This window comes from Mesoplodon bidens, assembly GCF_964165515.1.
Source record: "Mesoplodon bidens genome assembly, chromosome: 2".
Classification (NCBI taxonomy): Eukaryota; Metazoa; Chordata; class Mammalia; order Artiodactyla; family Ziphiidae; genus Mesoplodon; species Mesoplodon bidens.
Window position 1 is genome coordinate 82,162,674 of NC_138177.1, and position 27,718 is coordinate 82,190,391.

Genomic DNA, 27,718 nt, shown 5'->3' on the forward strand with positions numbered 1-27,718 from the left:
TTTTGTCTCACCTGATCTATGTGGCTTTTTCTCTCCTGTCTTCTTCTATTAAGTTAATAAAGATTTTTTATTATTTCTTTCTTCCACTCCATTAGCTTTTATTTTTCTTTTCATGATTACCCTTTGAATTTACAACAGGTGTCTTTGACTTATGAAAGTCTACCATAAATTAGTACTTTACTAATTCCCACATATGGTATAATATTGTGGTATAATAAGAGAGATAAATTTTGGTCTTCATCCCCAGCTCCTGGTCAGTGCTCCTAAAACTCTTTATAATTTCCTAAGTGATAAAGGTGCTAGGAACATCTTTTGTCCTAATATTTGGTCTTGATTTTGGTTCCTGACAGAGATTTCCTAAACCCCTTGGAATTTCCTGGGTGATAGGAGCATGTTTTGTTCTAATGAGGTGACTCTTGGTGGGCTCCTGGATAGCTTCAGGATGGAGGCTGGTCACCAGAAAGACCAACCAGTGATTAGAAGCTTGGAAATTTCAGCCCCAATCCCCTCCTCCAGGGAGAAAAGAGGGGCTGGAGATTGAGTTTATAATCAACTATGCCTACATGATGAAGCATCCATAGAAATCTACATGGTTCAGAGAGATTCCAGGTTGGTGAAGACATTTATATGCTGGGAGGGTGACATACCCCAACTCCACAGAGACAGAAGCTCCTGCTCTCAGGGCCCTTCTGGACCTCTTCATGTATCTCTTCATCTGGCTATTCATCTGTATCCTTTATCATATCCTTTATTATGTAATTAACAGGTAAACATGTGTTCTCCTGAGCTCTGTGAGCTCTTATAGCAAATTATTGAACCTGAGGACAGGGTCTTGGGAACTCTTCATTTGTGGCCAAGTCAGACAGACATGTGGGTAACCTGGGGACCCACAGTTGTGATTGGCATATGCAGTGGGGACAGTCTTGTGGGGCTGACCCCTTAACCTGTGGGGTCTGATGCTAACTCCATGTAGATGGAATGAGAACAGAATCAAGTTGTAGGACACCCAGCTGGTGTTGGAGAATTGGTTGGTGTGAAAAAAAAGCCACACATTGGGTGACCAGCAGTATTGGTGTGAGGAGTAGTAGTAAAAGGAAACTGGTGTTTTTTTCCTTTTCATAAGATAAGGACTTAAACATTTTAATTCCCTTTACCTCCTCTTGCTTTTTGTATTTTAAATATACATGTATTTTCAACCCAACAAGAAATTATTGCTGTTTAATACAGGCAATATTCATTCAGATTTACCCATTTATGTACCCTGACCATTACTCTCCATTCCTCCTGCATTCCCAGGCTTCCATATGGGATAATTTTTCTTTTTCCTAAAGAAACATTTGTGTTAGTACAGCAGCAGATTCTCCCAGGCTTTGTCCCCCAGAAAATGTCTTTATCTCATATTCATTTTTGAAGGATATTCTAGGTTTCCAGTTATTTTCTCTTCAACACTTTACCAATATCATGCCAGTATCTCCTATCTTCCATGGCTTTTGTTGAAAAGTCAGCTATTGGTATTTTTGTTGCTCCTTTGAAGATGTATTTTTTTTCCCTCTGACTGCTTTTGTCTTTGATTCTTGGAATTTTCATTCTGATGTATCTATTCTTTGTATCTATGCTACTTGGATTTCATAGAACTTTTAAATCTGTTGTCTGAATTTTAGAAAATTCTTGGCTAGTGGCTCTTAAGATATTGCTTCTGTCCCATTCTCTTTCTTCTCTCCTTCTGAGACTCTAGTTGCATTTATATTAGAACTTTCACTATTTCACATATATCTCACACTCTTCTTTATGTTTTCCATCTTTTTTTTTCCCCTCACTCTTTGCACTTCAGTATGGATATTTTCTATTAACCTGTCTTCCTAGTCATGACTTCTCTCTTCTGCTGTATTTAATCTGGAGTTAATCTGTGTAATGCTTAGTTTCAATTATTTTATTTTTCACTCCTGTAACTTCCATTTGACTATTTTTTTATTGGAATATAGTTACTTTACACTGTTGTGTCAGTTTCTGCTGTACAGCAAAGTGAATCAGCTATACACATATATATATATCACCTTTTTTTTGGATTTCCTTCCCATTTAGGTCACCATAGAGCACAATCCATTTGACTGTTTTTATAAGTTCCAGTTCTCTGGTAAAATTCTCCATATTGTCATCTTTTCTTAAAAATATTAATCAATTATTTAAAAAATCATGTCTGATAAATCCAATACCTGGATCATCTGTGAGACTGTTTATATTGTAAGTTTTTTTTTCTCTTGGATTTTAGTTATGTGGTTCTATTTTCTATCTTGCCTGGTATTGAATGGTGGCTGTTATGTGCAAAAAACTGTAGAGCAGGTTTGAGGCTCTGGATGATGTTATATTCCTCTGGAGGGGAGTTACTTTTGCTTTCTGATAGAGTTAGAGGAAGGACAGGTTATATTAATCCAGTGTGGGGTTGTACTGCTTCAAGGTTGGGTTTCAGTCTTCTGTGAGCACCATCTATTTCTGGTTTACTCTGGATCCCAGAGTCAGGCTCTTGGGGGTCCTAATGGGAAATCTGGGGTGTTTATTAGGGCCTGTTCTTGGTAATCCCAGGACTCACATCTTTTTTTCCCCAGCTTTTTTAGACTACAGAAAGCTCTGTTCAGCTCCCTAGCTTCTCAGTTCTGTGCTGCTCCTAAATTGGCAAATGCACAAATGTCTCCAAAGAAAAGCACTGCAGAATACAGGGTTCATCTCGGTGCATCTTTCTTCTCTCAGGGATCTGGCCACTCAAGTCCCAGGTACCTTGTATCTAGCTCTCTGATGCCTTCAAAGAGATGCATTTTTGTATTTTGTCTAGCTTTTATACTTTTTCTTGGTGGGAGAGTTAATCTGCAACAAACCACCCCACCATTACTGGAAGTATACATTTTCATAATGTTATTCAGTGTGCTACTTTTGTAACCTGTACTTCAGTCATTTAGATAAGCAGAACCAAGCAGAAGAGTTTGTTTTTTAGAGATTGTCACCACAATGGATTAATAATGAATGCTTGCCAAGGAGTAAAACCAGGGAGTGGGGGTAGGAAAGGGCAGTCTCACCAAGAGAATGGTGAAACTGATAGAAGACATATTGACAGAATAGAAAACCAATCTTTAGACTGACAATAGAAAAATCAAAGTGAAGAAATTACAAGCAAAAAATGTCGTGTACATACTTAAGTTGTGTATTAAGAGTTATAACAGTATATTTGGACAGAATTCCAGGCTGAAGCAAAAAGATAGTGGGCCATTTTCATCATTCTTCTTCTGTAAAAGAGAAACTACGTGACTTTGAAATTGATCTGCCATTTACTGATATAAGATGGTCAAACAAGTTGGAACTGCAGCTATTACATATTAAAAATGACTTGACTTTTTAAAACGACTTAATATTGTGTGTCAGGTAATAATACCACGTTGGTGGGATTTGCTAACACCCAAAGGTTAGTTGCAAAGAAATAATTCATTTGCTGGAATCTGCCGGAAAATAACCAAAATAATGGACCTTGAGAGGGCAGCCTTTTCTTAATTTATATCTGTTGAAATCATCTTTTCATCCTTCTCTAGGAAAGATGCTGAAATTGGTGTGCATGCAATAAAATCTTAGATCCAGATGAAAAAACTTTTTAACAACTTCAAAACTCCATCATCTTTGTTTACCTTTACTTTATTATTATTTTTTATTTTTTGGCCACGTTACGCAGCTTGTGGGATCTTAGTTCCCTGACCAGGGATCAAACTCTGGGCTCTGGCAGTGAGAGCATAAAGTCCTAACCACTGGACTGCCAGGGGATTCCCCAGATGAAAATTTATAGAAGATTCTGAAACCCAGTTATGTTACTTCATTTCCATGGTTGATTATCCCAGGTTTAAAGAAATACAAATGTAAGTGAGAACAAAAATCTGAAGTTTTCTTATGAAAATATCCCAACAGTACAAAACTTCAGTTTGCAGGACTGCTTCAATCAAATGACATCTTCATCAGCAACCAGATTTTCAAGTAGGACTTGAAATAAGCAGTACCTTAGTTACAACACAGAAAAGAAAGCTTAATATGTTGGGAGCATCATTACCATCAGGGGTACCTTGTGCTGGTGAGGAGACAATAAAAATAGCTGCTCTTCTAAGAAACCTCAGTTGAAAGTGAGCATCTGTTTGTATGACATATATAATGATCATAGGAGTAATCTAGCATCTTGATGTGCTGACAAAATATCATTCCTGCATTATAATGCAAAACTTTAAAACTTGACCTCTAAAACGTTTAATAATAAAATTATATTACTAAGTGAACTCTAAAAATAAAATTTCTGGTTTAGTCATGTGTCTCAGAAGTTCATTCAATAATGGGGATTTTTGGCTTCAGCCAATTACCAATTTTAGCTTGCTATTCTTCAGCATCTCTTATTAAGTGGTAAATTTTTTAGACCTTGCTTGTCTGAAAATGTCTTTATTTTAGCCTCTTGCTTGATAGTTTGACCAAATATAAAATTCTGGGTTGGAAATAATTTTCCCACAGAATATTGAATGTAATATTCTAGCTTCCGAGGTTACTATTGAGAAATCTAAACCTATTCTGTTTCTGATCCTTTTTATCTTTTATCCAACTGACCCTCTTTAGAAGCTCTTCGGATTTTTTCTTTGTTCACAGTGTTCAGAAACGTCACAGTTTCACATATGTAGTCTATTTTCATCTTTTATGATGGGCACTCAGAATCCTTTCAATGCATAAGTTCATGTTTTTTAGTTTGAAGAAATTATCGTTATTTCTTTGATGATTTTTCTCCTCTATTTCCTCTCTCAGGAACTGCTATTAGTTGGATGTTGTGCCCCCCCCACCCCGCCCCGCAGGAATTGCCTTCTGCCTCTTGAACTGAGAAATCTGTTAAAACCTAAATGCCAGGTTTTATATTTATCTAAAAATTTTCCTTCTTTGTTGGAAAAACACACAAACCAAAGAAGGAAGACTAGTGGGTGGGGCTGGGTGGAAATATCGGCTGGAGTTGGCCAGTTTCCCTTCCACTGCTCCCTCTTACCACCAAAACAAGCTCTCACACCTGACAGCAGAAAGAGTTGGCTCCACACCAGACAAGCTGGTTTCCATTCTCAGCTTTGCCACTTACCATTGAGTGACCCTGGGCAAGCCACATCAATTTCTAGGTTGGTGTCTCCTCACCTGTAAGAGGAAATGTGAGAAATAATAACGCGTCCAGCCTAATAAAATAATAAGATCTCCTCACGTGGTGAAGTGTGAAGGACTTGTGAGAGCAGGGTTTTTGATATCATCCAAGCTTTGTTCAAGACGGAGGAAATCTTATTGCGATAACATTAGAGCTGGTAGTTTTAAGATACTGTGTGTGCGTGTGTGTTTCTCTCTCCTCCAGTGTTTTTCTAGTTTCTGAGAGAGCAGAGTCTCAAATGACAATTCCAGAGACAGGGTTTCAATGTGACAATTTGACAACCTCCTCCCTCAACAGCAGGATTAGAAGGCCCAGGCTGCTTAGAGCGCTAACGATGTCACTTGTATGTGAAAAAGCATCAGCTTCTCTCAGTTCCGGAGGCCTTGACATTGAGCTCAGAATTCAGGTCTGGTTTCGGCACAAGGGCTTATGTGTCCCTGTTTGAGATCAGAGGCCTGAGGCTGTCATTCTGACTTTAAGGGCATGGCCATTTGGGGCTTTATCTTAGGATAACTGACATGTCTTTTTCATCTCCTCCGCCCACCCTGCCTATCCTTGCTGTCGCTGCCAGAGCCTCAGCTCGGGCCCTCATCATTCCCAGCCTAGATGATGGTGAAGCTTCCTAATGGTTATTCCTGCTTCCTGTCTCGTCCCTTAGTCCACACTCCATGGTCCAGGCAGTCTCATCTTTCTAAAGCACAAGTCTGATGAGTCACTCTCTTATGTAAACCTCAATGGGGGCACTTAACTTTTCCATGTCCTTATCATTTAGTCTTGCCTGGCAGTAATAGCCTATCACGGTTTTATTTTAACCTGACAATTTGTTTTTCTCCATTTTTGCCTTTTTAAAAAATTCATCAAGTTATTTCCTTTGTTTCTTTTTTCTCTCTCTTTACACATTTGGAATGTTTGTGTGCTATTTCTGGTCTTTCAGTGGTTACCTTCAAAGTCTACCATACATATTTAACATAAAGTCTTAAGGTTGAACTACATCTTCCTTCCTCTCCTAGAATCCACCTCTCTTCCTCCCTCTCTGAACTCACACAGTGCTGTTTAGAATATTTTTTAACTCAGCAAAGACATTTTTGAGTTTATTGATATAGTTACCATTTATTTGCTTCCCATTTTGCCTTGTACATCATACCATCCTGTTGACATCACTTTCTTCCTTGAATTTTACTCTTTAGAATAGTTCTCCTGGTGGTAAACACTCTCAATTTTGTTTCCTATATATAATTTGCCCTTATTCTTGAACAATACTTTTCAAGTAGTACACAAATCCAAGTTGACAGCTGTTTTCACTCAACCCTTCATGGTCCAAGTTCTGGCTTCTGTTATTCTGTTGAGAAGCTAGTGTCATTCTAACTGTCCTTTTCAAGTGATCTGTCTTCTCTTTCTGGCTGCTTTCAAGGTCTTCTCCTCATCTTGGATGTTTTGTCATTTCACTACAGTATGTCTAGACATGGATTTCTTTTTATTTATCCTGCTCCCTGAAGTTCAGATCCAAGTATCCCAACCGCCTTCTCTGTATCTCCACTCAGCTATCTAACAGCATTTTACACTTGCCACCTCCAAACTTAAGCCCCGGAAGTCCCCCGCCCCAGCATTACTCCTTTTGCTATTTCCCTATATCAGAAAGGTCAACTCTATTTTTGTTTCTCAAATTGAAAAGATTTCACAAGTCCTCCTGGCTTCCCCTCTTGACATTTCACAGTTTATTCTCAACCCCACAGTCATAAGCATCTCTTAAAAACACAAATCAGATCATCTGAGTCCCTATCCAAATCCTCCAATGGCTTCCCATCACCCTTAGAACACGATTCAAACTCCTGGTGTTGGCCCTTCCAGACCTGGTCCCTGCTTGCCTCTCCATCCTCATTCCTTTGCTATTCTTCTGCTCATTCATGATGCTCCTGCCACCTGGCACTCAAACATGTTTCTACCTCTGCCGTTCCCTCCGCCTGGAGTACTCCTCCCCCAGAGCTCCCAGGCTTGTCTGCCACTTCATTCAGGTCTTTGCTCAAAAGTCCCCACCTCAGAAAAGCTTTCTCTAACACTGTATTTGAGATGGAATACACATGCCTTCCCCATTTGTACTATTTGTCTCCTCCACCCTGTTTTAATTTACAACACTCATCATCACTGACATTATGATATATTTATTTATTCACTTGTTGGTATCTGTTACCCATCCCTTCCCTACTGGAATGTACACAAATTGTTAGGCCTTTATCTGTGTTACTCATTGCTGCATCCCTGGTCTAGAATGGTGTCTGGGACATAAATATTTGGTGAATCTCTGGATGAATGATTAAATGAATGGACTTGGCTGGGAAGAGAAAAAGAGGATAGGACAGATAGAAGAGGGTGCAGAATTGAGGAGGGCTGTTTTAACTGTCTAAGGCCAACTTCTTCAGAATTTCCAGCCACGTGGTTTTACTCTCTCTGCCCACAGCATGTCATGCCTTTTTATGGCATGTAATTCACCTTGTAGTTCGGATATATTTAGACTGTGACCTTCTTGAGAACAGGGACTGTATCTTATCCACCTCCGCACCCCTGGTGCCTAGCCTAGTACCTGCCATATAACAGATGCTCACTCAATGCTTGCTCAGTTGAATTAAACCCATATTGACTCAGCTAACTCTAATTAAAAATGTCTTTAGCCTAATTGTTAGCTGAGTCCCTTTTGCCTAACAACCCAGATTTAAATTTTACTGACAAAAAGCCTAGATGGAATGAAGCCCTTTCCAGTGCAATTTTCCTGATTCAAAGCAACCTGAGAACAAAGTTGAAATGACAATATAGTGATAGGTCCTTAAGGGTAGGGACTAAATATAACTGATCTTTGTAAACACTCCAGTAACTTGGCACTAATGATTACTGAATGTGCTTTGTTAATAAACAAAAGTTGCATGAAGGAATTTTTAAAAGAGCCCTCCTCCCTCTCCCATTTTCTTTCTTTTTTTGGTTTCCTAATTTGCAAATTATCTTCAAGGACAGTATCTAGGACCCATTAAAGCTAGATTTTAAAAAAAATTCTAGCTTATTTTAGGAGGAGGCTGGTGGTTCTCAAGCCCAAGAAGGAGAAAGCTATGGGAAGCTCAGTCTGCAGCTAACGTGTGCTGGGTGGTTTTGCCCTTTGCATCCTCTGCTCTCCTGATATTGCTGGGAAACCAGGAAGCATGTCAACTGAGGTCCCTTCTGGCATCTCCTGGGTCCTGGAGAGGCCAAGGAGGACCCTGCCTCTCTGTTCTTACTTTTTAAGAAACTTTGCTGGCCTAGGAACATAGGGGCAGGCTTTGGGTGAAGTCGGGGGTTCTCCTCTCCAAGCGGTCTCCCTTGGTTCCTCCACCAAGGGGGCAAGGCCTTGTGAGTTGAGTGTGCACAGCTTATCTAGGCCCTCAGCCTGAGCTGGGCTGACAGAGAGTGTGGGTGGAGGAAGAAGGAAAGGACTGGAGTGGGAAACGAGTAACATCTGCCCTATAAATCATAGATGTTTGCCAAGTGGAAAAACACCCAACCCTCAGAATGTTTCATTTTGTGCTTCTTGTTTCATGAAAGGGGTCAAATGTAACGTGCCATCTCCATTGGAGCCAGGTGTGAGTTGCTTCCCTCTGTCCTCCACAAACAGGGCTGTGTTTCCCAGTATTTGGCCTGAAGTGTGCTGGGCCCTGAATGCCCAAAGGCAATGGCACACACTGCATCACACATGGGTGCCCTCTTCAAGAGAGTATCTTTGACGAGGCTGGGAAGCTTCCAGCAGTGCCTAGTCCTCTCCTCATTCCCAAGCTCTTCAGGGACTGCACCCTGGGCAGCAGAGCTCCTGTAAGCCACAGCCCGAGCAGGGAGGAACCTCAGGGCCACATGGGCATCCCAATGAGCCCTTGAGGGCAGAGGCTGGCCGGGCTTCTGAGATGTTAGGTGTAGATCCCCGTGGGCAGCCCAGTGCTCCAGCTAGACTCACCCAAGCCTGGCAACACGCTTGGACCAGGATGGGGAAGAAGGGGCCCACCCAGCTCTGAAGGGAACTGCAGGATCCCTCTACCTTTTCCAGGGGGTTCTCAGGGAAGGTTGGCTTCATGCTTAAGCTAAAGTGGTCAGCGCTGGGCCTGCAGGTGGACTCCATCAGCCCATGTCAGAGGTGGTATGGCTAGCGGTTAGGAGTATACGCTCTCATTTCAAATGACCATGGGGAAGCTACTTAGCCTCTCTGAGGCTCTGTTTCCTCATCTGAAAGTGGGAGTGATCATAGTACCTACCTCATGCTGTTAGGAGGATTATATGAGATGATGTTTGCAATGCAATTAGCAGGGTGCCTGAAATTTTAGAGGGGCTTGGGATACAAGGGCATTATGGTTAATCTGAATGAGGAGAGCCTGAATTATAGAGGGATTTATAGTCATCACAGGATGTACGGCAACCACCCTCTACCTATAAAAGCGGTGGTAGACTGGGAGTTGTTGAGCAAGGCTGGAGCCAAGTGGTGGGTCTGTGAGTGAAGTCCTGACTCCTTGGCCTGGGCTCCCATCCAGCAGGACAGCTGTTCAGGAAGCAAGGTTGGTCTGAGCCTCAGCTGGTCTGGCCTAGTGGTGCCATGTGGGACAAGCTATTTAACCCTCCCAACCACCCTGTGAGAAATATGTATTATCCCATTTTTCAGATGAGAAGATTGAGACTTAGACATGTTGGATTTGTGGCTCGTGGTCACCAAGTGAATATGCACCAGACCTGGGATTTGAATCCCTAGTGTTTGACTTTATAGAATACCTGTCTTTTCTGTTGTTGTTTCTTGCCAGCACTTAGAACTTCCAAATTTTAGGGAATCCCTTACTACATGATTCTCGATGGGCAGAAAGCTCCTGGCCCCTGCCAGTCAGAGTAAGCAACTGGACCCTTCTCCACTGTTCACCAAACACAAACTTCCAAACTCACATGAGGCTGCAAAGAAAGGGGCCACTAAGAACAGGTCTGCGATAGTCCCACAATGGAGGCTGTGTCTGACAGTGGCCTCCTGCCCAGGGGTTTCTTTGTCCTGGCTTCCTGAGTCCCTGGTTCCCACCCAGTCTCCAAGCCTGTGCCTCGAGCTTTCTGCAGCTTTGCCCTAATAGGAATTGCAAAATTCACACGTTCGAGAACAAATTTCTAATTTCACCCCTCCTAAATATTAATCATTCCCATTCTGTAAGTAGTAACTCCATTCTGCCGGGTGCTCAGGTCAGAAACTCTGCAGTCAACCTTGCTCCCTCTCTCTTTCACATTCACCCCCACCCACGAACAGATCACGTCAGCTTTACCTTCAAATTATAGACCCGATCACCGTCCTCGCCACTGGTCTGAGTCACCACCATTCCTCACCTAGATTATTTCGGTAGCCTCTAAACTGTCCCCGAACAATCTGTTCTCCACACAGAAGCCAGAGGACCCTTTACAGGCACAGAGCTGATCACGTTGCACCTCGCTCAGTCTTCCAGGGGCTTCTATCTCACTCAGAGTAAGAGCCAAACTCTCTACAGCAGACACAAGGCTTCAGGTGACTGGGCCCCTGTCACGTCTTAGGTCCCCTCCCCTTCTACTCTCCCCAGCTCATGCAAACATGTCATGCAGCCCTGCCTGGAAGGACCGGTTGCTCTAAAGTGTAATCCCGCCTTGCCTCAGCATCTTAAATATGATACATATTGAAGATCATATTCCTTTTCCTAGAATGACTTTCCCTTGTGTGTTGCAACTGGACTCCTACCACGTCCAACAAACTTCTCATTCCCCAAAGTTCAGTCAAATGCTTCCTCTCTGAAAGCTCGAGTGAGGATGGTTTGGTTCCTCGGTACTCTTTCTTCACCACCAAGTAGTTCTGCCTGCTCCAAAAGGTACAAACCCAGCCCTCACACCTAGTCTTTGCTTAGGAAACTCACTTCCCCTGCTTCACAGATGGGGAAGACTTGATCAGGGCTGGTTATCGGTAATCGTGTTGCTGTCACAACCTCCTGCCTCCCCACCAGCAGCAGTTTCTCTTCTCTAAATTCCAGGAGCATTTGGTACACACCTTTACTGGAAAACATAATTGCTGGCTTGCCCATCTATCTTCTTCTAGCCCAGCAGGTCCACAAGTTAAGTGTCAAAGTTGGCTCTGTATCTTCAGTGCCTTGCACGATTCTTGACACACAGATGTTCAATAAATGTTTAAAGAAAAAATAATTCCGAAAGGACTTAAGCGGAGTTGTATAAATAACTGCGAGCATTAGAATTTGATGTATAAAGTGTCATTAAATACACTATTTCACAGCATATCGATTGTCTATGTGAGCTAAAATCATTCGTAGGGTTCAAATTAGAATTTTTCTAGGTCTATCTTTTGGTATGAGATGTTTTTCATCTTCTAATAAGTCTTACCTATTAGTTCAAAGCCTTTAAAGGAAGGGAGGTCATATTAGGAAAGAAATGGAGAAGTCTTTTTTAGGCAATATTTGTCTTCTGTTTGGCAAACGTTTCATCACTGACTTGGTTTCGGTGGGGCATGAGCCGAGGGGTGGGCGGAACCCTGTGCTGAGGCTGCTGTAGGTCCCAGCAATTTCTTAGTAACAGGCTTTCCTAAGCAGCCAAGAGCTGTGGCATCTGTCCGTTAATCAATGTCAGGGTGTTTTGAAAAACTTAAGCAAGAGGTTTCACTGCATCTCAAGCCTCCCAGGCTTCAAACAGCTGAGATTAAAAAAAAAAATTTTTTTTTGAGATTATCACTCTGTGGTGGCATACATTTCTGGCTACTTATTGCTGAACTGTTTCAAAATACTGTGCCCATGCTAATTTGTTTTGGAGTCATCCAAAGTTCTGATGAGTACTTTTGAAAGATATTTCCAGGGGACTCCCTTAACCTCTCCCTAAATAACATTCATTTTGTGTATCTCATGGGCTCCTTGATACTGGTGGATGACTGATACTAGACTTTCAGAAGGGACAGCCACTCCTGGGATCTTGGTGAGTGCCCCTGTTGGCCCACCCTGGCTCATGGACAATGCGATCTCAGGGCCTGAAAAGGACTGCATGAGAGGACTGTTTTATGGGTCTCAGTGAAATGGGTGTACTTTCTCCAGTTCAAGGCTAGTCTTCCTACCTGTGCTTTGGATCTCATATCCCTTCCTTCTTCAGGTATCTCTGCCTTATCAAATAGCTCCTTTCCCCCTTACCTTCAAAATCTACTTCCTTGTGAAATTCAATTTGAATGTCTGGTTCTTGAAGATTCATCTTTCTGGATTATCTTCTCCCCTCCCAAACCTATCCTAAGCTTGATGAGATGCTCCTCCTACTCTGCCCTTATAATATGGAGTGCATTCCTCTCTTAGAGTATTTGTCACAATATTAAGCAGGCCGATCCCTGTTTGGGGATGGAGATTCTATTTTGATTTCTGTACACTTGAAGCTTACTAGAGCTTCTGGAAACAGCAGGTAAAAGTTCAATAAATGTGTGTGCTATATAATAACCATATTAATTATCTCATGAATCACATGCAAATTTTCTAGTCCAGGTTCCTCATTTTATAGAAAACACACGGAGGTCCAGAGAAGTTGAATAACTTGACTTAAGGCCCTACAATCATTCAGAGGAAGATAATAGACTACAATTTTGGACTCCTGACTAATCGAAGATCCCTGTTCCTCCCAATAGGCCCTTCTGATATTCTGTGCACCAGCTGCACTGCATATTTCCCACATTTGCATAAAAAGGACACAATACATGACATATCCCTTTTCTAATGTTTAGTCTTTTCTTAGTGTATAGGCTTTGATAAAGTTTTTGCTGCAAGAAAACTCCAAATCAAGAGAAATGGACCCTTAAATGGGGTAGCCTGATCTGGTGGAGAGTACTGAGGTCTGAGAAATGGGTGCTTATTTGACAGATATATAAGTTGTTAAGTGGGTTAAAAGATGACTACCATACTATGTCCTTAAACGTCTGACAAGCTAGTAGGGGACGTAAAGCCATGTTCACACATAAATGTAAGGTAATATGTGATAAATCATAAGAAAGTTAAGAATAAGAACGATGGATGTAAAAATGTGGAAGAAATCACTCGAAGTTAGGGAAGTTAGGGAAGTCAGGGAAGGTTCTGGAAAAGTTTCATTATGTGAGAACACAAAAAAATGAGTAGAATTTTGATAGAAGTGGATAAAGGCCTTTCAGGTGGGAAGAGCAAGGCTTTAAAGCTAAAATTTCTAGAGGAATTCACAAAGAATGTCAATAAAAATATCCATCCATCCATCCATCTTCTACTTATTCCTGGAATGGCAAATGGCAGAGTGAGGAGCAAATCTCTTTCCCCAAAGGAATAACATAGACAAACTTTCTAGAAATTGAGCAAACGCATACAACAAATCAAGAAGCATTTATTCAAGAAAAATTACTGACCTTTGGGTAAGAACAGTGTGTCTGCAGTATTTCAGCCTAGGGCTGCTCCCATGTCCTTCCAGCTCCATCAGCATGGCAGTTCTCCCAGGCAGGACAAGCTGGAGTGGAGCGAGTGCAGAAAAATTCCATTCTCCTGGGCATTGTTAGAAATAGCAATCTCAGTGGCAAAAGAACTGGAAAGATCAATGCAGCTAGCCTGAGGTGTTGGTTCTGGTTGGGACCAGCAACAGTTGGCAGACTGGCCAGAAATTTAACAGGGAGATAGGTCCATGGAATGACACAAACATGGTGCACCTTGCCACATGTCCCTGGTGGTTTGGAAGGCTGCAAGCAAGAGCAAGGCAGAATATATATTCAGGGGAGACTAGAGAGAGCCCTAGCTATCTGTATACATTCCTGGCTGAATGTGAGGCCTTGGACCCAGGCAGTTATCACCAGTGAGGGCCCAAGGTAAAGTAAAAGCTACATGAACTTGTAAGATGCACACAGTTTGAATGTGTTCCACAACCTACATACAGATCCACTGGCAAAGGGTGGAAGCCCTTACTGGCTAAAGATATTTGAGCACAACTTCTGACAAATCACTGGCTGATCACTAAGCTATGCTGACGCAGGGCTTACTCCTAGGAAGATGTATTTAAAAATATAAATAAGATTTAAAACATACAACACTGAGCAGAGATATCAGTGGTCATATACCCCAGGAAAGGTGATCTCTATAGAATTAGTCCAGGGAAATCACTAAACAAAAAAACAGAAAAATGGCAGTAGCAACAATCACCACCTCCCTGGGTGAAGGAGGTCAGATCAGAATCCAGAGTTGCTACAATATTACCTAAAATGTCCAGTTTTCAATTAAAAAATATAAGATATGCAAAGAAACAGGAGAGGGACCTGTTTTCAGGGGGAAAAAGTAGCTAATAAATACTGTCTCTTGTCCATGACCTCCATCCACTAGATGCCAGTAGCACCATCCCCCCACCCCCCCAGGTCATGACAATCAAACATGTCTTCAGACATTGGGGGATGCAGGGCAAAATTATCCCTTTATTGAGAACCACTGCTCTAAAGCAACAGTAATCAACATAATGTGGTATTGGCATAAGGAAAGACATAGATCAAGGAACAAAATTAAGAATCCAGAAATAAAACCTTACATTTATGATCAATTGATATTTTGCAAATGTGCCAAAGCAATTTGATAGGGAAAGGACAGCCTCTTCAACAAATATCAATAGTACTGGGATAATTAGATACCTACATGCAAAAATGACTTTAGACATTTATCATACATGAGAAATTAATTCAAAATGAATCATACACCTAAATGTAAGACCTAAAACTATAAAACTTTTAGAAGAAAACATAGGTCTAAAGTCTTTGTGACCCTGGATTAGGCAAAGAAAGGAAAATCCATAAAAGAAAATATTGTTAAATTACTTTATCAAAATCAGAGTATTTTGCATTCAAAATAGAGCATTAAAAAATATTGTAAGACGACAAACCCACAATCTGAGAAAATAAATACAGAATATATAAAGAACTCTTACAACTCAGTAAGACAGTCCACTTTTTTTTTAAATGGGCAAAATATTTGAATAGATATTTTACCAAAGACATATGCACAGCTAATAGCATAGACTCAACATCATCAATCATTAGGGAAATGCAGATGAAAGCCGTATTCAGATACAACTTCACACCCACTAGAATGGCTATAGAAAAGACAGTAACAAATGTTGGTGGGGATGTGGAGAAGCTGGTACTCTCTCCCTTGTACATTGCTGGTGTGTATGTAAAATCAGTCACTTTGAAAGACAGTATGGAAATTTCTTTAAAAGTTACACATAACTTTGCCACATTATCCAGCATTTCCAACCCCTAGGTAGGTACATACACAAGAGAAATGAAAACGTATGTCAACACAAAGACTTGTATGAAAGGTTCATAACAGCATTGTTCACAATAGCCAAAAAGTGGAAACCAAAATGTCTATTAATTGATGAATGGATAAACAAAATATGTTATATCCATAGAAGTGAAATATTTTCAGCAATAAAAAGGAACATACTCTTGATACTTGCTACAGCACAGATACAGCTTGAAAACCCTATGTTAGGTTAAAGAAGCCAGATGCAAAAGACTGTATACATAGGATGCCATTTATATGAAATGTCCAGAAAAGGCAAATCTATAAGACAAAAGGTAGGTTGCCAAGGACTGGGACAGGAACAGAAACCATCTGTCAATGGGCATGCAGGATCTTTGTGGATTGTGGGAGGGTTGTGTAGCTCTATAAGCTTATTAAACATCACCGATATTCCCACTTACAATGGGAAAGTTTTATTTTATGTAAATCATACCTCAATAAAGTTAATTTTAAAAAGCAAATGGCAAAAAGTAATTCTCTTATATCCTTGCCAAAGATAATTGTTGTTAACTTTCAGTGTATTTAATTGTTGGTGTTGTGTATGTGTTTTAACAAAAAGTAACTTCTACTGTACAGTTTTTAAACTGATTAGTTCATATATATTAATATATTTGCATGTCACTAATAACAATAACAAAACTGGGGCTTCCCTGGTGGTGCAGTGGTTGAGAATCTGCCTGCTAATGCCGGGGCACGGGTTCGAGCCCTGGTCTGGGAGGATCCCACATGCCGTGGACCAACTAGGCCCATGAGCCACAACTACTGGGCCTGCGCGTCTGGAGCCTGTGCTCTGCAACGAGAGGCCACGATAGTGAGAAGCCCGCACACCGCGATGGAGAGTGGCCCCCACTTGCCACAACTAGAGAAAGCCCTCGCACAGAAACGAAGACCCAACACAGCAAAAATAAATTAAGTCCTACGCCCCAACATCTTCTAAAAATAAATAAATAAAATTTAAAAATAAAAAAAATAACAAAACTGCATGAGACACTTCATGAAATCATGAATGATGAAACTGCAAAACCACTTCAGAGATCATCTAATGCCTTCACTTTATGCCCTTTTGTTTCAATTTCCTTATGTATAAAACAGGAGGTAGAACTACATAGTTTTCTTGGTTCTTTACTGCCTTTCCCCTCTTTATTAATTCTTTTCTATTTCTTTCGGAATTTTTACTCCAATCTGCTGCTAATGAAAATAATTTAAAAACAGCAACTATTTGCTGTTTGTGAGCTTATTTCAGTCCAGGTACATGGATTTTTTCTTATTTAGTTCTCCTAAAAAATCGGTATTATCTTCCTTTTACAGACAAAAAAATTAAGATTTTCTTCGGGTTAAGAAATTGAAATTTTCTTGAGGGAAGGAGAGAATGGAGAATTATTGCTTAATGGTTACAGAGATTGTTTGCAGTGATGAAAAAGTTTTGGAAATAGATAGTGGTGATGGTTGCACAACATTGTTAATGTAATTATTAATGCCACTGGGTTGTACACAAATATGGTTAAAATAGCAAATTTTAAGTTATATTTTATCACACAAAAAATTTAAGATATTTGTTAGGTCCGCTAACAAGGTACAGTCTCTCACCATCTGAACCCACAATCATTTTTTTTTTTTACAGCCTTACTGAGATACAATTGGCATAACATGATGTAAATTGAAGGTGTATATGATTTGATATATGTATGTATTGTACAATGATTACAGTAAGGTTAGTTAACACATTCATCACCTCACATACATTTTTTGGAGTGTGTATGGTGAGAACATTTAATACCTACTCTCTTAGCAACTTTCTAGTATACTATAGTGTTAACTATAGCCATCATGCTGCACATTGCATCCCTAGAACTTGTTTATCTTACAAATGGAAGTTTATACCCTTTGACCAACATCTCCCCAACTTCCCCACCCACCAGCCCCTGGCAATCACCAATCTACTGTTTCTATGAACCCATACTCTTAACATGATTGCTATTTGCATGTTGACAGTGTTTTGTAACCCAATAAAATAATGACGAAAATTTCAGATAACTGGCAGACAGAGGCCCAGATTTTATCACATTATAGTCACTCAGAGATCTTATTCTTTTATCTGGTCCTGTTTTAGTTGATTCTGAAAAGATAAGTCCATAATTAATTTTGATACATCTATAATTTAAATTTCCTAGTTTAAAATTTTGATCAAGTTAAAATCTACTGTGCCAGGAAGAAGTAGACCTCAATGATGTAAATTGGTTGTTATTTTGGGCTTTACTACTACCCTATTTGATGCTCCATGCGTACAGAGTTTTAAATATACTGTGCTTTACAGTATCAATAGATTAAACCAGTATCTATAGTTTAGCTGATCCTATTCCTCAAGCCCCTTAGGCCTATTTTTGCTCAAGAATCACTTAAGAATTCTTAGGGTCAGGTCAGATTTTAATGTGACAGAATGAGATCCAGTGATTAAGGCCATTTAAAAAAAATATTTATTTACTTATTATTTATTTGGTTGCACCGGGTCTTATTTGCGGCACTCAGGCTCCTTAGTTGCAGCATAAGAACTCTTAATTGCGGCATGCACGTGGGATCTAGTTCCCTGGCCAGGGATCGAACCTGGGTCCCCTGCATTGGGAGTGCAGAGTCCTATCCACTGTGCTACCAGGGAAGTCCCAAGGCAATTTTTAAGCTTGATGGTCTCAGAAGTTGGACTAGACTAGGTCTTAGAGATAACAGGCACAGTCATACTGTAAGATTGTCGCACAGGCCTATAGTTTGTTTTCTTAAAATCAGATGGCATGAAAATTACCCTTTAAGTAATCTCTTCATCTTTCTATAACATCAAGGAATGTGAAGATTAGCTGAACCAAAAGAAATACTGTCTGAACGTGGGAGACTGAAGATTACCAGTAAAAGCCAAAGTTGTTCTGAAAATAGGAAGATTGAACTGTATTGTCATCCTGGGTACAAATGAAAGCTAAACAGACTTTTCACTTAAAGAACATCTTTATTTAATCTTTAATATACAATTTACCTTTAATTTATAAAAATTACATATGGAGGACATAACTGGAAATCAGTTCAGGAGCGGCCAGTGGGTACCGATTTAGGAGGTTATACTTGCCCCTCTTATTAGTTTAGGGAAAATTTATACCACTGAATTTGAGACCAGTAAGACTGAGGAACGGCATTTCAACTTCCAAATCCAGTATTAAAATTAGGGATGCTTTATTCAGTTAATCCAAACAAAAACTAATTTCTGTTTTCTAAAAAATAACTTTTCCCAAGAAGAGCTGAGCTTATCTCCATGGAGTTTTCTGGTATGCAATTTGCAGTAGAATTCTGTAGCATTCAAATTGTTTAAAATCCTCTGCATATTAACATATATGTATGTGGGTGTGTTTGTGTACTCACACTTAACGTTCACACTGAGCTGACGCCATCTGTATAGTACGCTGGACCTAGAAAGGTAGCTCATTTATAACATGTGCTTCCCTATCACTCTGAGTATAGGCTTCCCCTCCTCTAGAATTTCCAAATGCAGTGAAATATTTGATAAACTTCTTCGTGAAAAAGCTATTATCAGGATGATTGGTGCATTGCAATGTACATACATACATACTAGCAATATGGTGTCGTGTAATTTCATGAGTTCTGCTGTGCTCAAAGTTTAAAATGGATTAGTTGTTCAACAGTTAAAAGGCTAAGGCTGAGGATGCTTTAATTTAAATATCATGCACACTGACATTCTGAAATAATGCTATTGACTTGAAAAGAATTTGAGGCAAGTGCAAGAAGAGGAAGGGGAACTCTTCTTTTGGATACATCTTTTCTCTGCACTCCTCAGATTTAGGCTGTTGTAGAGGTAATAAGGGCAGTACCTTTCTGCACTCTAAAAAAGTAACAGTGGTTGCCAAATGGCAACTGAGGCACATAACCCATTTTTCCTGTTGCTTAAAATTCTTCAAAGAGATTGGCTTCTTTAGCACAAAGGTCAGAAATTCTATCATATTCTTGTCATAGGGCTCTACGAGTATTCAAGTGGAGGAATTTTTGCAGCTCCAGCAATCCAGAGTCGTTGGTCCAAAGGTCAATGAGCAGGCAGAACTTGGAGCAAAAATACTATTTTGACACCACAGAGACCCTTCCTTTTACACAGAGACTCTGAAATTGTGGCATTAAATGACAAGGCAAGGATAAGGGCTGATAGCATACCCCATGAACAAAAAAATGCCTCTTTCAAGATAGTTGTACCATATTGAAACCTGAACAGACTCCAGTAGAGTATAGCTGTTTTCAAGACAACAAAATATATAGCTTTAGGTTACACAAATACATACAATCGTACATACACACATCTTTTTTTTTGCTCTAAAAATGAATTATGTACTCAAAACACAGATAAAAGATGCATATCAAAGAATATAGGGTCTTATACAAATTTAAATTTGGATCAAGGGTTAACAACTATGATCCATGGGCCAAATCTAGCCCTCCATGTTTTTGTAAATAAAGTTTTATTGGAACACAGCCACACCCCTTCCTTTATATATTGTCTATACTTGTTTTCACAGTTCAACAGCAGAACTGAGTAGTAAAGATAGAGACTGCATGGTTCACAAAGCCTAAAATATTTATCATCTAGCCCTCTGGAGGAAGCTTGCTGATCCATCATAGATCACAAAGAGTGTGATCTGAACGAGCTGAAAGAACAGAAAATCATCTTCACCGATGTTCCTAAACCAAGTAAGTGCATTAAAATATCTCCAGATCATATTTGGTTCCTCAAATATTCTGCTTAGAATTTGTGCAGCCAAAACGCGTTAACAACCATGTTTGTTAATTAGCAGACAGAGACAGTATTAAAAATCTCTGCGTACAACTGTATTTATGTATGTATCTACATAAAGAGTGGATAAGATATGAGCTAGCCAATTTGAGGGTAAGGAAACCTAAAGAAAAATAAGAACTCAAAATACCATTACTAGGAACTGTTATTAGCAACTCATAAATATTTCAGTATATTTTTCTTTATATTTAACAGCATGGGACCATTACTAGGAACCATAGCAGAGCATGAACAATTCACAACTGCAAATTTTACCCATGAATTATGTGACAAAATTTTTGAATATAAAATAATCAGCATTTCTATAAAACATTAACTTTTAATTATGTAATTAAAGTGATAATAGCAAAATAAGAATGTTTTTATTTCTAAAGTAGATACTTTAGTTAAAGTTGCATCAGAAATCAAGTATTTGTTTGACATTTTCCAAGAGACTTTAGTTATTAACTACAATTATAGCTGTTAGTATTATATAGTAACACATTGTTTAAAATATATTATAAACCATTTCTTTCCTTATTTAATTTAAATGAAATACAAAATTAAGGATTTTGTAACATGAATCATACTGGAAAACACTTAAAATGGTATGAACAACTCTTATACAGAAAATGCCACTGGAATCACAAAAAGTTCTAATACTTGAAAGTACCTAGCACAACGCTTGGCACATATTAGGTACCCTGTGTTTATTCACTCACCCTCTCATTCACTCACTCATTCATTCAAAGAAATCCAGGCCTAAGGAGAAACTCCATGATGAGAATGGCAAGCACGACCTTTTAGCAACAAATTTGTAGTTTTGACAAAGACTTTGGCAATGGAGAATGGAGATGAGAAGTTAATGATCAAATTTTAAACTGCTTGGTTAAAATCTACCAAGTGAAGCCCTGGGTTGTCCTAGAGGACATAAGAGAGAATCAGGGTCAATATTCCACAGAAGGAATATATTCCTTCAATATCCAGGTTTTGCTTTTACATATAAACATCTGCTCAAAGACAAGAATAAGTTGGTGTCAGAGAGACATAAAACAGCATATCTGTGCAACCCACGAGAAACTAAGAACCCTGTGACTGGGTACTTACTTTTCTGCACCAAGACTTCTTTTTGATTGGGACCACATTCTCTTGGTTTTAACAACTTTATACTGGTTTGAACCAAAAAGTATGATCCTAAAATTCTAAAAGAAAAATAAATATAGAAGGTAGAGGGGGTGTTCAGCATCTCTATTCTTTTCTCTCATATACCAAATGATCTATCTACTCTGCACATTTGTGCCAAAGGCACGAAGTAATGTGTCTGCTTTTGAGGAGGCACCTGGAAAGGAGCATTTCTGGGCTCTTTGCAGGAGGTCTTATAAATGTAATGAGTATTTAACCTGAGTAATAAGGTCTACAAAATGCAAAGGACTGTAAAGGACAGAACAAAGTAAAGTATGTTCTTGGAAACTAGCAGAATATGGGATACTATGGAATAAGAATGGATCTTGGAGAAAATAATTTTTTTAATCTATAACAAAAATAAAACATGACACTGGCAAGTCATTTGTAGCTGACTTAAATTTAATTGCCTTTGGTATTCAGAGAAGAAAAAACAACAAAAAAAGGAAGCATACTCATAAGCGCTAGTCTTCTCACAAGGAAGGTAGGGAGATGATGAAGAAGACTCTTCCTTTGTCCCCCTCAAGCTTTTTGCTTGTACCAGAACTGGCCATGCCTGTACACATCTCTGCCTTTTTCTGAGCTCCAGTCATCCGAGAAACACAAACAGAGCACTTGGGGCGGGGGTTCTATCTTTTCATTCCTTGAAAAGTTCTTGGGGAACCAAGAAGGCCCCTTTACTCAGCATTCTTCTAAATGAAGTGAGGGAGGGTTCATGGCCATTTCTACAGCTGTTCTGGGTCTTTTGCCAAGTCAAGTTTTTCATTCTTTTTAGTGACCCATAAGTGGGCTTCTGCTATTTTCAGGAGGAAAGCTAACATTTTTTGAGAACCAAATACTTTCCCCTTTCTCTTCTAAAGTTAGTCATCTACACTTCTCATTTACAAATTTTAATTTTTTCAACTAGTAAAAGGTATTATAGTCTCAAAATATGTACTAATATTTAACTCTCCTAAAGATTTAAATAATGCAACGGGCTCTACATCCTTACTTTCTATGTATACTGAAAATCTTGAGGTGTTTATCATTTATGGATCATTTGCTGAACTGTGAGGACTGCCTGACTATGTGTGATATAAGATGATCACCCTTAAAAATATTTAATTATATTAATTTATTAAATCTTTTTCCAATTTAAATCTACCACATGCTAATAAAAGAGTAAACAAAATAAGAAAATAAGCCTTCAGAACTCTAAGGTGGGCTTCCTGCACACTGTTTCATGAAATCTTCAAATTCAGAGTAAATACTAGACTAATAATACTACTCCCAACTATTACTGTCAATGGAAGCTGTCTGTATTAAAGGTAAGGAAGAAAAAGTGTCTTGCACTGTGACATAAATTTAAGGGACAGAAAATTTATTAAGTCTTAGATATTTATCTTACAGTTCTTGTTAAAATTTAAGTTATTCCCCTCCCAATATAGAGAAATCATAATTTCTTTAAAAAGAAATATCATTGCAAAATCTATTGATGGTAAGAGAAAGCCCCTTAGATATATCCCATGTTTAGTGTAATATAATTAATTATACCACACTTAATCACTAAAAATTATTTTGAAGCTATTCTGATTAATTCTTTGAATTTCTGTAAATACCCTTGGAGAAAAAAAAGTTGAATTTATTTTTTACATAAAATATTTGTGAAAAGCTCCCTCATCTAATGGGATAATAAAGGATCCCCTGTCCCAAAAATAGTTAAGGAAGTTTCACTATATTTTGTTTTTGATTTAGTAAATTGTAAAAGTAATTTGCCTCATCAAGGTAAATTCAGAGCTGCATGACAGTATAGTGAATTTTGCCAAGTCACATAAAGAGAGTTGTAAATCGAGGGATTCTACTAAGTTTATAATGAGGTTAAAGTAGATAAAATTTACTTGGTAGATTTGCTGCTTTGGAAAAATAATCTCCTACCAACAAAACCAAGGCTTTCTCTTAGGGCAGGTTTCAAGGCAACAAACTGCAGCATTTTCCCCACTTTTTGTCATGCTACCAACACTAGACTCAACAACATGCACAAAATCCCAAACCCAGGCTCGTAAATAGTGGTTATGATAAATAGCAGTTTCAACAATTCCATATGGAGACAAAGACTTGAAGAGTATTCTTTGTGAGATCATGCCTCCAGAGAAAACAAATTTAATCAAGGAATTTCAATGGAATAGATAGACTGAGATTTGAAATGGTTGCCAGTCTGGTCATCTAATACGAAACTTGAAAATTCAGACAGGGATAGGTATTCTGTTTCCTTTTTGAGTCTTCTTGCTGCTGATGCAGTTACACTGTTCTTTTGTTCTTATTTATTTTAATTCATTCCGTTATTAAAAATGGAGAAAAAAGGGATAAACAATGTGTAAATATTTTGACTTGAGAGCTGCTCCACTTTGGGAGGAAACAAATATATAATTGGTTCCAAAGGCCATCTCCAACTCCTGCAAGGTGCTCCACATTCTTGGCTTATTCTCAGGAAATCTAGCCTCCAGATTCCAGGACTCTAAAAGCAATAAGCAGTAACAGGCATAATTTCTCATGTGACCATCTTGTTAAGAATCAAAGCACATCAGGTCTCTGTCCTACACACACCAGAATATGTTTTGGTCAGGTATAAAATGGAATCATTTCAAAGTTGAAACATCTACAAGTTGAAAAGTCTTGCGGGGAATAGTCACGTTTCACCCTGCCATGTTGACTTAAGAGGTCCAGGTTTTCAAAAGGCCCCTCTCCAGACTAATTTCTGTAGTGGTCCATGTAAACAAAACACAGGTGAGAATGGTCTTTCTGGAGCTGCTTTCATCGAACAGCAGGATTTCTTGAAAGTGTGGTGTTGGCTAAATGTAACACAGGCAGAGGGTGAGCCTCTGTATTAAATACCCAGTGGTCTAAAGGTAAAAGGTCATCACTGGAGAACAGAAGATACAAGTATCTGAAAATAAAAGGGGAAAATGAGTTTCAATTAGAATTCAACAAGAAGATCAAGTGATCTCAGTTATAATGGCAGAGGACATCCATGACCTATTTTGAGCAGCTTTGATGAAAAACACACCAGAAAATGAACCTCATCCGTTCAAATGATTAGAAACACAAAATATTCCAGAAGAGTGCATAAGAAAATCCAGTAGGATGAACTAGACCTTTGTAATAAGGCAGTTAAAAAGCAAATCCCATATACCTGCCTGAAACACATAAAACAACAAACTGTAAAATGGCATAAAACAAACCAATTCAGAATTTTTTAGAGACCATCTTTTAAAAATCAGATATAATATCAATCATTTGTTTTGGCAGCTTAGAGACCTCATAGTATAACTAGAAATTAATTAATCTATATTTATTAATAAACACTGAAGGAACAAGTAAAGCACATTATTTGGACACAGCAAGGACTTTCACATACTCCTAATACATTAGTTTTTGCAGTTCTTAGAGCAGGTGCTGAAAACTTAATTAAAGGTTTCAGAAACACTATGGATTTACAGGAGGTTTAATAATTAGTCTCTCTTAATAGGTAATAGCATTGTTTTTTCGGGTTTTTTTTGGCTGCACTGGGTCTTTGTTGCTGTGCACGGGCTTTCTCTGGTTGTGGTGAGCAGGGGCTGCTCTTTGTTGCGGTGTATGGGCTTCTCATTGCAGTGGCTTCTCTTTTTGTGGAGCATGGGCTCTAGGTGTGCAGGCTTCAGTAGTTGCAGCACGCGTGCTCAGTAGTTGCAGCGCATGGGCTCTAGGGCATGCGGGCTCCAGTAGTTGTGGCTTGTGGGCTCTAGAGCGCAGGCTCAGTTGCTCTGTGGCATATGGGATCTCCCCGGGCCAGGGCTCAAACCCATGTCCCCCGCATTGGCAGGCAAATTCTTAACCACTGCGCCACCAGAGAAGTCCAATAGGTAATAGCATTGTTTATATGAAGGCATATGTTTATACCTTTCCATAAACACTGCCGGCCACAGTGGTAACTCAGAAATTAAAAATGATAGTTTAGGGGCCTCCCTGGTGGCGCAGTGGTTGAGAGTCCGCCTGCCGATGCAGGGGATACGGGTTCGTGCCCCGGTCTGGGAGGATCCCATATGCCGCGGAGCGGCTGGGCCCGTGAGCCATGGCCGCTGGGCCTGCGCGTCCGGAGCCTGTGCTCCGCAACGGGAGAGGCCACAACAGTGAGAGGCCCGCATACCGCAAAAAGAAAAAAAAAAAAAAAAAAATGATAGTTTACAAAATGATTATTACCACTATAGGTAAGAATATTATATACTATAATTGGGCAAATTCTAATCTGAATTCTATTAGGGGGTCATCAAAGTAAGCTTAAAGAAACAGCTATACAGAATCAGGAAATCTGGGTTCAAACTCTTGATCTTAGCAATGGCTGGGCCTTACTAGGCTTTGGTGAAGAACCCCTTTACAATATTTTAGCTAAACTTACTTTATTTTAAAAATAGGCACATTAATACCTTTTCTGCTTACTGTTATAGTTCTGGATGACAGAGTAAAAACACAGCACTGGGGTAAAGGAGGGTTGCTTATCAACTTTATAACTGGTAAACCTGGAATGGAGAGTGACAGTGCTTCTAATTTCACTTTGATCCTAGACCTTGAGATCTGCTTGACTGATTTATTCACCAGGTTACAGGCAGAGAAGGTAGAACTGAAAAAAGACTTGGATGGACATAGCAAGAGACTCTGCTGGGTCAGCTTACTGTATGGAGATCAGAAGCACAAGCCCTTTGTGTTCTGGGCACAAATGTGTCCAGGAGAGCTATGTTCCGTGTAGTTCCACGTCTGTTGGTTAAATGTGGGCAAATGTATCAGGCTCATTCTAATCTCATCACTACTTGGGAGAGGAGTAAGTGAAGGAATAGAGAGAAAATGCAGTTTCCTGCAAAATGATTCCTTTCCATTGGGGATGCTATAGAAGTACCTCACATAAACACACAAGTTATAAAAATCAATAAGATAGTAATTGTGTAAGTTTTAGATAACAGAAAGTGGTATTATTATTTTTAAACAATCATTTAAAAATAATCTTAATACTACTGTAGTGGGTTGAACAGTCCCCACACCCCCCAATTCATGTCCATCTGGAGCCTCAGAATGTGACTTGATTTGGAAATAGGGTCTTTGGGGATATAATTAGTCAAGGATCTCAAGAGGAAATCATCCTGGATTTAGGATGGGCCCTAAATCCAATGACTTCTACCTTTACAAGAGAAAGGAGAGAGAGATTTGGACCCAGAGACATATAGGGATGAAAGTCATGCGAAGGCAGAGGCTAAGACTGAAGTTAAGCTCCCACCATCCAAGGAACACCTTCAGAAGAAAATGATTTCAGACTTCTGGCCTCCAGGGCTGTGAGAGAATAGAATTTCTGTAATGCCACCAAGTTTGTGGTAATTTGTTATGGCAGCCCTAGGAAACTAATACAACTTCCATGTCTACCTCCTTAGGACACTGCTGGACCTTAAGTAGGGGTTTGGAATAAGACTAACTACTTCTTGGAGAGTCAAATAATCCCTAGAGAGCAGAGGCTAGACTATAGATATACAGATATATTTAAAAATTTATAACAAAATAAATGTTTGAAAGTACAGTAATATAGCTAAACAATTCATGTCAAGGACATGGTACACTACTACTGACTTAAATTTAAGATTTTTAACTTGGATTTTAAAAATAGAACAATTGGAGAAGTGTGATCTTTGCTGTGAAAGTTGAGGAAAGTCTAATCTAAATTAGCTATCAGACTACTAGATGTTTTTTCCTCTAATAAGGATTTTTTTTAAACTATAGCTCAAAGTTAGAGCTAATAGATGACAAATGGCATTGACAAAGGCCTGTAAGTATATAAAAAGGCGCTATTTAGTACTTCAGTTTTACTGGATGTCTTGCTGACTTTTTAGAGCTATTTTTAAATGCTGCTCACATACATCTCTTTTATCTTTCTCTTATCTACAAAGACAAGACATTCAGAGGAGGTGATGGTGCCAGAAGTCATCTCAACATAAGTGTTGGCAGTAACCACCAAATAGGAAAGTTTTACAGAAAGAACAGTCAACAAAATCTGAGAAGAAACATTTAAGTGTCTATGGAGAAATGGTAAGGCTAAAGGAACCAACTACCAAGCTAATATGTTCTTTACTTAATCCTTTATGTTTACCAAATGAGCCTTGCCAACTTGTCTATTCTTTTTCACAACTAGCAGTGGCAATGTCCAGGGTA

General features: G+C 39.2%; 1 protein-coding gene across 1 annotated transcript in view; it reads right to left on the bottom strand.

The window, feature by feature from the left end:
* Positions 1 to 18,503: 18,503 nt before the first annotated feature.
* Positions 18,504 to 27,718, bottom strand: part of MAN1A2 (mannosidase alpha class 1A member 2) — a 150,456-nt gene continuing 141,241 nt past the window's right edge. Inside the window, exon 13 of the mRNA XM_081226513.1 lies at positions 18,504 to 24,437. Within this exon, the coding sequence (XP_081082639.1) occupies positions 24,305 to 24,437 (133 nt within the window). The 3' untranslated portion in view covers positions 18,504 to 24,304. The remainder of the gene's footprint in view (positions 24,438 to 27,718) is intronic.